The sequence below is a fragment of the Cyclopterus lumpus genome, chromosome 22, assembly GCF_009769545.1.
Source record: "Cyclopterus lumpus isolate fCycLum1 chromosome 22, fCycLum1.pri, whole genome shotgun sequence".
Classification (NCBI taxonomy): Eukaryota; Metazoa; Chordata; class Actinopteri; order Perciformes; family Cyclopteridae; genus Cyclopterus; species Cyclopterus lumpus.
In genome coordinates, this window is record NC_046987.1 from 19,212,574 (window position 1) to 19,228,381 (window position 15,808).

The window sequence follows — 15,808 nt, forward strand, 5'->3', positions numbered from 1 at the left end:
TTGTCCAGCGGCCAACGTTTCAGCATTAAAAAAAAAACAGAAACCTTTCACAAGATTCTGTCTGCATGCGGAATGAGTATTTTATTTATAACCAGTTTATAAAAATAAAATACAAAATAATTTAAAAACAAAAACGAAAAAAAAGCACTGTACAAGGCGTTGTTGATATGATACAAATGATAGAATGAACATAAATAATTACAGTTATATACAATGCAAAACTCCCACGTGTTACATTCTTTCCTTGAGACTGTACAGTTAAATTTTCAACAACAAAAAAAACATGACAAAACAGTACAACACAAAATATCAACCATTAAAAAAAAAATCCTGACAATTAAAGTCAAAATGATGGATGGGGAAATTAGCATATGTCACAATAAATATTTGTCGTCAAGTATTTATAAGTTACTAACAAGGAATTCAATGTTATGCCATGAGGACCAAAAGCTTTAATTAGTTTCCATCTTACCTTTCAAAATAAAATAAAACAGCTGTGTTCGTTCCGTTGGCCTCTGGGTGTCTGTTAACACCCAGCAAGCTACTATAAAAATGACACTTTTTCTATGAGCAGGCCACTTTAAAAAGTGACAACAACAACAAAAATCTCATCTGGAGGGTAACACTAGTACTAACAACTTCACACCACGCATGTGCAATAATGATTAAAATCTGATTATCTTTTAGAACCAGCAGCACCGTTTAATGTCTGCCCCTTCCCCCTTTTTCACTGAAAAGCCTGTTAAGAGTAAAAGTCATGGGTGTTTACAATAATTATTGTATTTTAAATAAAATTACTTCATTTACAGGTTTATATTAAAAGTTTGCACAACTTGTTTGCACACAATTTTGAAAAGCTTGAAATATCTTTAAAATAGTGAGTTAGAAATGAGGGAGGAGTCAAAGATTTTGATTGCGAAACATGTAGAGTGCATACAATTATCACAAATACAAACGCACCTCGAATGCTGCACGAATGGTGCAACGATGTCCAACACAGACAAGGCTCAGTCATCCCTCGCTACGCACGGAGGGGCAGAGAGGAGACATTAAGGCGGCTGACTGACTGAACGCTGTCTGCCTTCAGGAGGAGTCATCATAGCTGCAGGTGTTAGGTATTATATCTGTATACTTTATACATTTACAAAGCCACGTGCCCATTCAAAATCACTATACGCCCCCCATATTCAAAATATTTGGCAATATTTGCAGCCGCTATATCATCAACTGGTGCGTCTCCCTGTACGATATACAAGTGCTTAAAACTCAGCATAGTCTTTTCTTTTTCTGGTTAATTCTTTTTGTCAATTGCGCTGATAAAAAAATTAAATTAAATACGGGGTGTCATATTCCAGAAATAAATACCAAGAAGGGGGGGGGGGTCAGTGCAGGAAGCTCCAGAAAACTAATATAAAAAATAAGTGGTACGCAGCTTGGGAGCTGGAGCTGTGACAGAGTCTCAGTGAGGAATCCTAAACTAAAATCAAAACACAAACAATACTCAGATTCTTGTCATCGTATATATATTAAAAAAAAAGACATTCTGCGGTTCTGAGGAACAAAAAAATAAAATAAAATAAAGAATCATTCCTGCACATGGGAAGCATGGAACATCATTTTGGTGCGAGAAATATATATATACGTACATATATGGCCAAACGATGTTGTTTGAGGTCTGAAATTCACATTTCTTTCAAGGTTTTTTTAAAATGTTGCATCTCCAACACTGACCTGTGTGCTATGTACACACACACAGCGCAGCAAAGACAGGTTGCACTTGAACTATTTCCTCTTTTGTGTGTGTATGTGTGTGTGTGTGTGTGTGTGTGTGTGATTACAAATAGCTACTCAAGTACTGTTGCTCAAATTGCAGGTTTGATTTAACAAACATTTGTTGTGTTGCTACCTTTTTCTACATTGAAAGAATACCGGTGAAAAGGGGGGAAGTCGTTTTCAAAACCGCTGTTTTTGGCTCCTTTTGTTGTTGTTGTTGTTGTTTTTTTGTTGTCTTAAGCTGCCCAAAGTGCCAAGGCACACGCTGAGACAAACATCTGTGTCTGAACATTACTCGTCAGTAACGTATACCTTTGCGTTTGCTTAAGCTTACGTCCGCTACCATCTACCACAACCTGTAAAGCCTTCAGCCAATCGGGACGTTTGGATTCCCTCTCACGGCAACACGGTAGGCACAAAAAGGCGTGCGTCCTCACGCACTCGACGTGATTGATTGTATAAAAAAAAGAAAGACAAGGGGGTGACACGAAACCACACATCCACAGTCACACGGAGGAGGAGGAGGAGGAGGGGGAGGAGGAGGAGGAGGAGGAGGAGGAGGAGGAGGAGGGTGGGAGTCGAAAAGCGTTTCGCGAAGCATCAAAATAAACATCTCAATAAATACAACTGTACACACAAATTCTGGCTTTTTTGCATTCACCTTAAAAGTAAATATCATACCCTGCCTGCAATCTCCGAATGCAGGGGAGACAACCGAGTCAACCCCCCCAAGGCTAATATTTAATTTAGTTGTGATTCAGCTAGACTGACATTTCCATCAGCATCATCCAAGTGCTTCAACACCGGGGATAAATAAGTATACTGTTATATCGTGGTAAGGGATGCATGAAGATAAATAAAACAGGCCTGACTTGCTATTGATTTACATATCACAGTACCGGCTGCATTAGCAGCTGCACTATTTAACTCTACAACATGATGATGTAAAGAAAATGGAGGACCCCGCCATGTCAATATCGATGGTCTAATAAGTTCCCTTAAAAAGGGGGCACTCCACTTCCAAGTGAGGTTCAGCTGCCTCGTCACAAAGAGGACTATTCAGACTGGGCGACGCACTTTAACAGAAAGTTGGCATCTTATGCTCTTGAGTTGCATTCTGGGAAATGGAGGAACCAACATTTGTTGGCGCTTAACGGACTAAAAGTGGGGACGTCTCCGTTTCTGTTCGCACAGATTCTTTAATCGTTCTTTTTTTTTTTAAATCTGTCTCTCAGTCCAACGACTTTTATGGAAAGTGCGGTACTAAATGGCCGGAGTGCCCCTTTTTTAAAGCTGGGTAACATAAATGAATACACCCGTGTGCAAATAGGAGGAAGTGAACGGGAACTGTGGGGAAACAGCGAGTGTAAGGTTCCGACTGACAGCGAAGAAAACAAAAAAAGGGGAAACCTATACAGGAAGGACACTGCGGTCTACCCTATCACAATAAGAGTCGTTCCATCCTCTGCCGTGGCAGCGCAACATGGGAGGAGGGCAACTATCTGCTCAGCTTGCTGGAGCACTTGCCCTCTCGGCTACAGGCTTTCCCCCTGGACAGGTGGAAGGGGCCGGTGCGAGCTTGGCGGCTGCAGCACGTATCCTGGTGGTGAGTGTGGAAGCGGCGGGGAGGAGGCGAGCCCGAGAAGCTGGGAGGCGAGCGGCTGCGGCCGAGGCAGCCGCCCCCTCCTCCTCCTCCTCCTCCTCCCCCTCCTCCCCCTCCTCCTCCTCCTCGGTAATCGTGGCGGGATGGCGAGGAGCTGACGGAGCGCTGCAGGGAGGAGGAGCTGCGCGGGGAGGCGCTGGAGCTGCGGTGGTGGTGCGGGGAGCTCGTCAGGCTGCAGATGCCCGTCCTGGAGCCCCCGTGCTGGGCCGAGGAGCGATGGTGAAGCGGGGATCCCCGGGAGCCGTGCATCAGCTGAGCGAGGCACGTCAGGAGGTCCGAGTCGCTGTTGCTGCCGGCTCGGATGCGGAAACGCCGAAGCCTAAAGTGGGTAATAAATAACAGCCGAGTCATGCATTTCAAAGCGGACCAGAAAACAGGGGGATATTAGAGGGTCATTAGCATAAAGACTGGAAACCAGTGCCAAACTAGGCTAATACCCATGCTGGCTCTGGTTTCATATTTAGCATACAGACTCTCGCTATCTACAAGAAAGCAAGTACAATTTTAAATGTTGATTCTCAAAAGCAAAAGATGAAATTCGACCAAATTACCTGCCCTCCGCTGTGGAGCGGCCCGGTGGCTTCCCGGGCGGCGGGCGCGGCAGGAATTGGGCGGCCAGCTGCTCAGCCGAAGAAGCTGAATGGACGGGACGAGGGATCCTGCTCTTGCGGGACAAAGGGCTGGAGGAGGAGGAGAGGGAAGGAGCGTCGTCTCCCTGGCGGTCCGAACGGGAGCCCATGAGAGAGTCGTCGTCCTGAGAGCGGTCAGAGGTGGAGGACAGCGGGTCCCGAGCGAGGGAGGCCACCATGGGGCCGCGCCTATCTGAGAGTGACGGCGAGGCGGTGGGAGAGGGGGCCGGGCCCGGGTGGTTAGCTTTCTTCTGCAGGAGTTTCTCCTTAGCAGACCCTGCAGGAGGGAGCTCCAGCAGGCTGGAGGGCTCCAGGACTGGGATGCGACTGTGCCTCCGGCTGGGGTCCTTACGGGGGGCAACCGGGGAGGAGGACACTGGTCCGTTGGTCTGATCTGGGGCATGGTTCACTTCTCTACTAACCTCCCCCCTTAGCAGAGGCTCTGTGGCACAGAGGGTCGGGCCAGAATCCTTCTCGGGGTCTTTCAGCCTGGGGAACGCTCCGTTACTTAAATCCCTTTGGCTGTTACCAGGAGGGGAGAGGTGGCCATTGGCAAACACAGGGCTGCGAGGAGAGCGAGGGGAGCAAGGAGAGCGAGGAGAGCAAGGGGAGTGTGGCGAGCGTGGAGAGGAAGGCGAGCGCAGGGGAACCGAGCGAGGAGAGCGTGGGGAGCGTGGGGAAGACACGCGGTTTGAAACAGGGCTTTGAGCTTTGGTGTGGATGTCTCCATTGACCAGCACCTCAGCCAGGGGGTCTGTGGGTGTCCCTGGATGGGTGAGGACATGGTCCTGAGGGGAGCTGATGTCTGCTGTGCGCTCCTGGACCAGCTGAGCCTCAGCTTCAGCCTCACTACGCCTCTCCAGCAGGAGGCACTGTGGCGCACTGTCTGATCCTGACTGGAAGGACAGCCCAGAGGGACGCTGAGCTGTCAACTGGGGGGGGGGGGGGGGGGGGAGGGGGGAGGAGGGAGGGGGGGGGGAGGTGGAGAGACGGGAGGGAAGAGAAAGACACAGGGGTGTTATTTAAAAAAAGATCAACCATACTAAGAGTGGGAATAATATTCTCATTGTCAAGAGCCTGTTGCTGATAGACTACAACATGTCGAGTTGTGCTGTAGTTCTGTAGCAAGAGCCTGATGCAGATGTGTGAAAAGAGAAAGTATTTTATAATGTGGGGTAATAAATGGTGATTAGGTTGGCAACAGCATGCAATACCATAGCTACCATTATCAGACCGAAACACACACAAGTGCTATGGCAGTGTCAGTCAAGCTGTGAGTACTAAACCAGCAAGTAGGACAGGAAACGTTCACGCAACTTCGCAGGGGGCTTCAGCGAAGAGAGGGTGAGGAACAAATACAGGGAGAGAGAGAGAAAGAGAAAGATAGAGAGGACAAAGACGATCTGAAACAAAAGAGACCATGCAACCTGAAGTCATGACTCGACATTCCAAAAAACACACATGCCACAATCAGACAAACACACGCCCCCTCTATTCAGATCACAAGGACACATGTCCAGACACAAGGACACATCTGACCCATGCTCTTGTCTGGCCTGCACACAATGCCCCCCCCCCCCACCCTCATGGTTTTATGGAGAGAGCTGCCTGACAACAACAACAACAATAAGCAAGCCAACGGAAAACAAAGAAAGACAAAAATAAGCAACTTAAACAACAACAAAAAAGAAAGAACAAAATAATAAAATGTCGACAGCCGGGGAGGGATTGCTACTGACGTAGGAGGAGGCTGAATGGAGGCTTTTAGGAGATCGCGATGGGCTCATCACCTGCTGAAGCTGGGCACGGGTGATGCGTATGACGGAGGGGAACTTGGCGTTGGCGGCACCCGCCGGGATGGCCGGCAGTTTCCTGCGAGTGGGCGAGCGGGTGCCGGGGGCGGGGTTTGGTGGTAGCGGCAGGGAGGCGTGGCAGGAGGAGGAAGACGAGGGGCGCTCCTGCCGCTGCGGGTCGACGGACTGGCTGCGCCTCATGCCCGGCGGGTGGCGCAGGTGCAACGGGTCCGACAAGGTGGCGAGGAGTGTGTGAGGGCTGGGAGAGCGCAGAGGGGCGGGGCCGCATGTCCGGATCGCGACCTCCTCGGGCAGGGATGGAGGAGAGGTGGGGAGCTGGAAGAGGTGGGAGGAGAGACATGGGAAGTGGAGAGAGGAGGGGTCGTGAGACTGGTGAGGGACTGAGAAGATGGAGAAGGTATGGCGGAAGTGCTTTGAGGCAGGACAAGCAGGTGGGGAGCCCGATGTGGAGTTGTTTTGAACGGGTAAAGCGACTGGTGAGGTGGTGGGGGGGGATTATAAATACACGGGGATGATTTTAGGCAGGAAGGTGGGTAGATTTTGGGAAGGCCGTATACATTATCAACTTGGAGGCAGTTGTTCTGGTTGTAGGAGAGAATGAGGGGGGAAGGTTATTCCTCCTGTAGTGTAAACAAGCTGTTCAAAAACAGGTTCAAGGCGGTTTATGATGATTTTTCGAAGGGCTGATTGAAGGTTATAAAAAAATAATTTAAAAAAAAGGAGCAAAAAAAGTAATTTAAACTAAAGAAAACCAAAACCATGTTTTGCAATCAAATTATTGAATTTGCGAAGTAAAGAAAACCAACCAAACACATAGCAAATGTCTGCAAATAAGATACAAAATTCTGCATGATATTTAACGCAAATCAATGTGCATTTCAAAAGCCATAAGCTCTCTTTTCTTCCCCCCCCCATGCTGTGATCTGATTTTTAAAAAAAAGGTCTGCAGTTGTGACACAAATATATATTTTTTACTAACAATAAACAAGCGTAATAAGCCAGAAAACATTGAGCAGTAACATCTAGCTTTAAAACAAGATGCCGCTGGTGGAACTTGAAGCTAGAAGTCTGACTCTGTACAGCTTTGACTACAGTCAGTATCATGTATGCCATGTTGTGAGATGGCCTTCAGGTGAAAGGGGCTTACCTGAGTGAGAACGCCCTCAGCCAGAGCTTCAGCTGGGCTGGTAGGAGTGACGGGGGGCAGAGCCCCTACAAGGCCCACGCTGAGCTCCAACTTGTCCCCTTTTGCACTTCCCTTGGAGGAAGCCGTGCTTTCTTGTTGAGCTTTGCCAGGGTTAGCGCTCGGGTAGCCCCGCTCCCATCCAGGAGACCCTGGCCGGAGCCCCTCTGGCTCCTCGTCCTCCGCCGAGGGGCTGTTGGTAACCTTGGCTCCCGGAGAGTCACTGGGCCGCTCCACCATTACCCACTCCCTCGAGTCAATGTCCTGCCTCCCAGAGCTCAGATTGAGGGCCACGAAGCCCCCGCTGCTGGCCGCCCCCTCCCCGTGCTCCAGAGACCCACAGGAGGCTGGCTTAGGAGAACCACCACCAGACAAGAACTCCTCATCATAGTGCCAGACCCTCTCGGGATGCTCCCCGACGGGTTCGGCTTGACCGTGAGTTACTGGGATGACTGCGTCACCGTCGGCCTCCTTCTCCTGGTGCTGGGCGCCAAGCGGCTGCTTCCCTGAGCTGCGCAGACACAAGACGGATGCAAACACTGTGTTCTAACCTCAGGGAACATTTGAGATGTTAACGCAGATCGGTTACTAGAGACACATACCAGGCCTCCAGGAAGCACTCCGGACTGGACTTGGCATCGAGGGCAACCCTCCTCTCCAGCTCGAAACTGTGAATGTTGCGGAGCTTCCTCAGCAGGGGGCCGTCGCGGTCTGAAGCCACCACCTCAGATTGCAGTTTGACCGGGGAACCCAGGCTTGGCCCAGGATAGGGGCTCTGGTGTCCCTGGTTGCCCTGGTTGTTGCTGTGCTCCTCCTCCGTCGTCGCCTTTGGAAAGCAGTGGAAAACAAATGAATAAACTGGCATATTTAAATGAAGGTGTCGATTCCCCGAGAGCGCTTGAGGTGATGGAACTAGGCTACCTTCCAGACTGCCGTCCGGATGCGGTTGCGGTTGCGGTCCAGCTCCTCCCAGACGTCAGCCTCCTGGTTGCGGTGCGGGTGGAGTGGAGAGCCCGGCAGGCGGTCCGGAGCTGGGTTGTTCTCCGCGTCGCTGAGCTGCTCGTCCTGCAGAACCTCTTCTGTGTTTTCCCTCATCAGGTCGCCGGGGATCAGGGAGGCATTTGCCATACTGAGTCAAGAAAAGAAGATTGTTTTTGAGGCTATGAAGTGTGGAATTGTAACCACAGCTATACGTTCCATACTTACATATATAAGCTAAAGAATATTTGAATCAAACGTACCCCATGTGTGCCGGGGTGAGGCGGGTGTGATGCTGCGGCGTCGTGGCAACGGCGATGATTGTCAGAGTGCCATCGGAGCTGGTGCGCTCCCAGTCATAAGGGTCATTCTCCACAACGTTGTAGGTTTTCATGCTGTTGTCAAACACCGACATCAGCAGCTGCAACGACACCAAGTGAACACATTGTATTTAAAAAATAAACCTCACACATCGACTTGCGAAGACATTTTCTAGATCGCGCGTTGCACAATTTCATCAATCAAACGGTTGTCGAAACATGCTGCACATATTAATTAATTCCTCAAAAATCAAAATTAGAGCCATGTGTCACCTGGTAGTCCGGCTTCGTGAAGTAGTCGAGGCTGGAGATGTGCTCCAAGAACACGCCAAACTCTGCCGGCAGGTGTTTGAGCATCAGACGATGGTCGTAGGTGTCCTTCAGCTTCCCCACGTGTTCCTGGGAGCAAACACACACACACACACACACACACACACACCTGTCACATCTCATCATCTACAGCTGCACGGACAAGGCTGTTTAGCTTCCGTGAAGGACATCAGCGACTGTTGGTCGTCCTCACTTTGTCCTTGATCTTCCTCCACGGCAACTGACCGACCAGAAACTCCACCAGCATGTAGAAGAGAGACCACAGGTCGTCGTGGCGACCCATCTCCTGCAGAGTTACATCGGGGAGGGGGTTGAGTTAATATTAAAAATCAATCATATTCAAATGGTCAAATCCTGACAAATAAAGAGAAGGTTTGTACAAAGCACTTCAATGGACAGCATCACTGACCTTATTCTTGTGTGCATTGACCGATGCGTAGCGGACCGTTCCCCTGAACCCCGCCACTGGCCGGGGCTGACAAACAAAGACAGAAACGAGCATTAAATGCTGATATAGATGTATTTGAATTGTAGATTTTCAGCCAAAAAATAACATCGAAATGAAAATAAACTAGTTGTATTTTCACCAAACCTCTCACTGTTTCTTGGCATTCTATCACATGATATTTTTGTGAGAGTGAAACACTAAAATATTTTCTATTTTTATTTAGAGCAAAGTGTTTCAAACCGTTTCAAGTGACTGACTATAACATAAATACATCGTATGTGGAAATAGTTTGATTTGAGTGAGATTGATACAATTTTATGAGAAATTTGAGTTTGTATGTGCTTGTTTTTTTTTTCAATTTAGACAACGTAATTGTGTATCCTCGATGTGTTTCTGCATGTTTTCATCACTGAAATCATTACGAATCATACTGAATTATCACCCGGCCCGATGTCATCGGCATTGACCAGTGCAGCTTCAAGCTCGGTAGCGGAGGAGGACATTTGACACTTACGGGTCGGACCTCCTGGCAGGAGTTGGTGAACTGACGAGCCAAACCAAAGTCCAGCATGTAGCAGGTCCGACAGGTGCTCGGGAAGCGGCCCATTGCGAAATTGGACTGCGGCGGTAAAACAAGGAAGCGACGGTTAACGGAATAATACAAATAAATGTGTCGGGGGGGGGAATATATGCAGTAATGAAAATAAGAAGCAGGCCGCCGACTCACCGGTTTGATGTCGCGATGCAGGAAGCCCACCGAGTGGATGCTCTCGATGGCCTCCAGCATCTGTCGCCCCAGGCGCAGGGTGGTGCTGATGCTGAAGGTGCCCCGGGTCATGCTCCTCCTCAGGTCAGCCAGGTTGCGACCCTGAGAGAGCGCATGTACGAGTTAGTCCGATGACACACAGCGGGGGGGGGGGACCTCTGTGTGTCTTAAACATGTCACAAAAATATAGGGAAAAAAAGACGGATTTACAGGAATAGAAATATTAAAAGTTTCACTGGTTGAAATGTTTGAAAGTGGCAGCCGAATCTGTTGAGTGGACAGAAAACAGTGAGAAAGAAATATATAAATTCAGCTGGACCGCTCATCTATAATTAAAACAGATGGTGCGGTGCACCAACATACTGTACCAAGCCCAGATAATGGATTTACATATTTTTAAACATGGAAACAGGATGGGATGGCAACGTTAATTCTAAACCCCCCCCCCCCCAAAAAAAATATTCCATTTACAATTATACAAAACAGAGGAAAGTTGTAATTCCTAGTTTTAGAAACTACAACAAGCAAATTAGGGATGCAACCAATGATTATTTTATCTATTTATCTGCAGTTTCTGAAAGTCCAAGATGGATGTCTTTAAACGTCTCGTTGTGGCAGTCTGAAACCCAAGTGTATTCAGTTTAATAATTAATTCATTAAGAAAAATAAAAGAAAGCAGGCAATTTACAATTTTCTGCCTTTTTTTGCATTAGAAATTAATCGGTCATTAGAAAAGATTTAAGGCTATTTCACTTGTTTCGTTTGACTAATCAATTAGTCTCTATTGCCGCAGCTCTAAAAGCAAACGTTTGATAGATTTACTTGAACAATTCATCAATCATCACAATTGTTTTTCAATGATTCGTACGGCTGGGAAATCAGTTAGAAAGTCAGCATGCTCATGAGGCACCCAGCCTTCTGCATTTAGACCGACCTGAAGCTCCATCACCACGTAGTTGAAGCGGTCGTTGCGGCCGCATCCCACGAAGCGACACACGTGGTCTTTACCTGAGAGACGAAAGAGGAAAGAAGAGTTTCAGGAGGAGGAGGAGGAGGAGGAGGAGGAGGAGATGAGGTTACTCATACTGTGTGAATCATGATGACGTGCGTGCTCATATTCCCCACAGCCCTCTACAGCATCACCATACGACTACCCCACTGATTTATAGGCTATAGCACCCAACACCATGTGCATGAATTTGCCTTGTGTCTGTGTCTGTGTGTGTGTGTCTGTGTCTGTGTCTGTGTCTGTGTCTGTGTCTGTGTCTGTGTGTGTGTGTGTGTGTGTGTGTGTGTGTGTGTGTGTGTGTGTGTGTGTGTGTGCTATGAAAGGACATTGCTGCACTGGCAGCCGGGCTGCGGCCGCACCCCAGAACCCATCAACTCGCAGCGCATGCAAACCGTTTCCATCACGACCTTCCGTGTTTAAAAACGCTACTTTTTTTTTTTTTTTTAAGATCGATGTACTTTCCTCCCCGACGTTCCCGAAAAACGATCCAATCAAAAGAAAGAAAATGAAACACGAAAGATTAAGCTATTATTAGCTCGATATGAGACTTCTTATAAGGCCCTGGGTTGATGTTTACTCTTCACAGCTGGGCGAGTGTCAGCAATGTTTGGGGGGTGGGGGAAGGGGGGGGGAAGGCTGGAGTTCGGCCCGTCTCAAGTTACATGCCGGTTCCCTCAGGAAGCAACAAACCCGCGGCGCCCCGAGGCCGCGGCCATTAGACGGCAAACATGATCCCAGTGCATTGATTTTCTTCTCGGGAGGTTGAGAACGAGAGAGAGAGAATAAATAAATAAATAAAAAGGCGTCGTGGTCAAAAGGCAGGAAGGGAGAGGGGAGGCAAAAAAGAGATCGGAGTAAAACTACACAACCCCCCCCCCCCCCTCATGGAGGAGCTCTCTCGTGTCTCTGCTGTGAGACGTTGGGAGTGTCCGGGTACACTAACATGTACTTCCTGTCGCACTCTGTCACTGCCATCTTGCATTCAAGACTCCTAAACCACGAGATGAAGAACATGTGCAGCGAATCTAAACGCTGTGTGTTGCACTGCATATATATATATATTATAGAAGAGTATCCCCTGCTATCAATGCACTAAGAACGTCCCTGTATGTTCTACGAGCATCATATTTCCTGGATTGGTGTGCTTCTGTCCGGTTTTCAATAGGTCAACGGGGGCCAGGGTCGGGGGTCAATCGATTCCAGAAACGTAACCGAATCCACCGAATCGTATTCTTATTCCGACTCACTCACCCTGGAGCTTCTTGAGCACGGCGACCTCCATCTTGAGCACCTGTTTGGGCTGCTGGGCCGACTCCACCTTCAGGGCCACGCTGACCCGCGTCAGCAGGTCCACCGCCTCGTAGATCTCCCCGAACCCGCCGCCGCCAATCTTCTTCGCCTAGAGGAAGACGATGGAACGCCGCGTTAGAACAAAAAATCTTTTTATGTACTTCTTACTGTCATTGCATTAAACAAATTAAAATGTTGAAATGTTATAAGAAGCTCCTGCAAAATGAGTTTGAATGAGAATATCCAGATTGTATTGTTTAAGAAAACTACCATGCTGTTTTGTGAAACTTCCATTTTTGGTTAACAGTAGGTGCTGCAACAAAAAAACGTTATCTTTATTTCAGATTAATTCGACGACTATTTTCTATTAGTATTATTATTATGAATGGTTTGACATGTTTAATGCCAGAAAAAAAAGAAAGTTGTCCATATCATAAACCATCCAAAACATTCAGTGTACCATCACAAAAGAAGAAATGAAACATTTGAGAAGCAGAAAGTATTGTGGTGACATTTTTAGATCAGAATAGTTGCGGATAATTTTTCCGTCTTATCAATAAATTGATTTATGGCTTCAGTTCTACCCGAGCTTCCACCGATCAACCTTCTTCTTCATTTCACTCCTTCAAAATGCCCCCAAACAGTTCTACCTTTTAACTCTCGCCTCTCCGTACTAGCGGAGCTTTAATTTCTCCCACGTGTCCTTCACCGTCCTCCATGCTCTCTCACACACACACACACACACACACACACACACACACACACACACACACACACACACACACACACACACACACACACACACACACACACACACACACACAGTCTTGTGTCGCACGAGAGGAAGCTAAAGTCGTGGGATTAGCTGCAGCGTTCTTATGTAACTCCGCTCCTCAGAAGACAGGAAGTGTTACCGGGTTGCCAGTAAGGAATAAGCGGCCTCACATGGCACCCGGGGGCTGGCACAGCAGTGAGAGGCATTGATCCCCCGGGGTGCCGCCGCCGCTGCCGCAGCCGTACAGGCTATTTTTGGATCTCCTGTTCTGCAGCAGCCCTACCTGGACAGAGAGAGGCACACAGCCCCCGACCTGTCCGTAACACAGGTTGGACCGAGGGAAGCGGGACTCACGCGCGGGGAAGGCATTGTCGGATTGAACAACGGGGTTGTTGTTGTTGTTGTTGTTGTTTGTGGCGCGGAGGCCGAGCCTGAGGCGGTCGGCGACGGGGCCGGACAAACACACACCGCCCCATTGTCGCTGAATGTGACGGGGTCGCTTACCACTTTCCATCGTTCCTTGACCAGGGAGAGCACGCTTAGGATGTCCACTTGCTCCACTCCGCCGCTCATCCCGTCTGTGGACCAGGGACGCTGTCCTCACTGCTTCCCCCCCCCCCCACCCCCCCACACCTCAAACTGGGCCGGGCATTTGGGGCCTTGATGGAGAACCCTAGGGAAGACACACAAAACAGAAATTATTGGGACGACTTTCAAGGACATCCGGTTATTGACGCTCATCTGCATCATCTTGAGATCATGTTTCTTGGGTGTTGAACAAGGAGATTTTATAAAGTTAAAACATACAAAAAAGGCCTGTTTTTTGTGTGTGTGTGTGTGTGTGTGTGTGTGTGTGTGCACCATGTGAACGTTTGAAAGTGTCCCCAGTTGAGAGACAAAGTTAAAGCCCCCCCGGCTTAATGGCTGGAGCATTGTGATACTGGACCGTCGCTGCAGCTGCCACACCTGCTGCCAGCAGCTGCCTCCGCAGACGAACTCGGCCCACCAAAGTCTTGAATTACAAAAAGGCTTCATCTCGATATCCTTTTTAAAAAGCCGTTTGTCTTCTGTGTCAACAACCGAGGACCAGGTCTTATGGAGAAAGTATAGAGAAATATAATGAGGCTGTTTTACGACGGCTAATGTTGCATCAGCTCTAGTTATCACTATTTTATATCATGATAATAATTTATTCGTAGGAATACTCTTGATGTTCGTCTTATTGAACTGAATTAAGTTTCATTTGTTGGCTTCAAATAAGAGTTTTGCAGCATTCAGTTTTACTTGTATTCTAAATTCAAGTCAAATATCGTCCTTAAAATAAAGATAAAGATAAAATTGGTACCACTTTTTGAAAAGTCTGTTATAAAAGGTTTGTAGGTTGGCTAATCATTTTTAATGGTTTGTTTAATAGTTAATAAATAATGTACTAACACTTTTTAGATCCGTTATAAACTATAAACCCCAGATGGTGTCTCCAAGAGAGCATCGAGTCCACAGTTAAATATGTTAATAAATTGGTAATAACGTAATTCTTTTCCAAAAGGTGAGTAACTAAAAAGAGCTAAAAAGACATCGGTCCTACTGGCAGATTTATTTGCTACCTGGCGACCCAAACGTTGTTATTATTTATTAAAACATTAGTAAATTGTTCATAATAATAACGCCATTAGTTTAAACTTGCAAACCCTTATTAAAGGGTGTCTTATCACACTTATCAATGCGTTCATTGCCATGTGGTTCTGTACAGAGAGGATCAAATGGAGCTTCCCATGCAAAAGTTGCGTATGCTCCCGTATTAATATACGTATTATACGACATCCATGACATAGACTTGGACTCATCATTCTGTCATCTACGGTCACGCAAACCGGCCTTCAAACCTGCTATTTTGGTTACGGGGCATGATCCCCGAACATCAAGGAGAGCAATCAATCCCATGATGCACCAGGGCGACGTTTGGGAGATGGAAGAGGGAGCGAAGCGCGGTTAGAGAACAGTGAAACGACGAGCATGAAACGTGACCCCGGGGGTTGAGAGCCGGGAGGTGGACTCGAACACACGGCTGAGACCGTTGGGCGAGAGGAATCATCATTCTTCGGACGTATTTTTACTCTAAAAAGTCTCTGAACTGTCGTAATGTCTAGATGTGTGCGACTATGAACAAATATCAAGATATTTCTTAAATAATAGAATATTCCCTTCTTTGGGCAACAATGTAGTTGAACTCGTGTTATTCTAGTGGAGTTTCAGATGAGACCTTGAGAACAGCGAGCCTTTTATTAACCAGTAAAAACATTAAGAGAGTTACACACTCCAAAAAAAAGAAGCACAATATGTGTAAATTCCTTTAGAAACTGATGAAGATCGTGTGCTTAGAATATGCCGCCATGCTAGCAGCTCTGCTCCTGAGGGACACCGGTGCTTGGAGCTAAATGCTAACGTCAGCACGATGCTCAGAATAACAATAACATGCTAATGTTTACCAAGGACACTGCTTGGCATGTTAGCATGCTAGCTAACGGAACAGTGGAGGCTGAATGGGTATTGGCAAATAAACCAACAATTATGACCTGACGACACTTGCTAAAAAGGACCAAAGTGTATATACTCCATCGTATGGAGAACATGGAGGCGTGCACCAAATCTCATAGCAATCCACATCATATATATATCCAAATATTTCACTCAAATTCACACAGCGGTGCTGGAGGAAACATGAGGAGATCAATAAGATGCATCCTCTGGGGATCATGAATAGATGGAAGTTTCCCGTTTCAGACATTTCACTTTGGACCATTCCCAGATGAGACACGAGGAACAGAAATTG

General features: G+C 47.4%; 1 protein-coding gene across 2 annotated transcripts; it reads right to left on the reverse strand.

The window, feature by feature from the left end:
* Window positions 1–55: 55 nt before the first annotated feature.
* Window positions 56–13,601, reverse strand: ttbk2a (tau tubulin kinase 2a). 2 transcript variants are annotated; one of them, XM_034563045.1, is made up of 15 exons: window positions 13,483–13,601; window positions 12,165–12,312; window positions 10,839–10,912; window positions 9,866–10,006; window positions 9,653–9,757; window positions 9,100–9,165; window positions 8,884–8,976; window positions 8,634–8,759; window positions 8,304–8,461; window positions 7,984–8,191; window positions 7,665–7,888; window positions 7,027–7,573; window positions 5,856–6,194; window positions 3,988–4,997; window positions 56–3,755 (listed from the first exon to the last, which is right to left on the reverse strand). In XM_034563045.1, exons 1-15 carry the CDS (start codon window positions 13,549–13,551, stop codon window positions 3,272–3,274), a joined length of 3,792 nt encoding a protein of 1,263 aa, XP_034418936.1. In that variant the 5' UTR covers window positions 13,552–13,601; the 3' UTR covers window positions 56–3,271. The 2 variants fall into 2 exon arrangements, with proteins under 2 accessions (XP_034418936.1, XP_034418938.1); XM_034563047.1 differs by lacking the exon at window positions 5,856–6,194.
* Window positions 13,602–15,808: the final 2,207 nt, after the last annotated feature.

Coding starts and splice junctions, on each gene's coding strand:
- ttbk2a (XM_034563045.1), bottom strand. CDS start 13,551: ATGAGCGGCGGAGTGGAGCAAGTGGACATCCTAAGCGTGCTCTCCCTG. Junction 9,166..9,652: donor CCTGCCAGGAGGTCCGACCC/GTAAGTGTCAAA, acceptor TTTGTTTGTCAG/CCCCGGCCAGTGGCGGGGTT. Junction 8,760..8,883: donor GGAGGAAGATCAAGGACAAA/GTGAGGACGACC, acceptor GTTTGCTCCCAG/GAACACGTGGGGAAGCTGAA.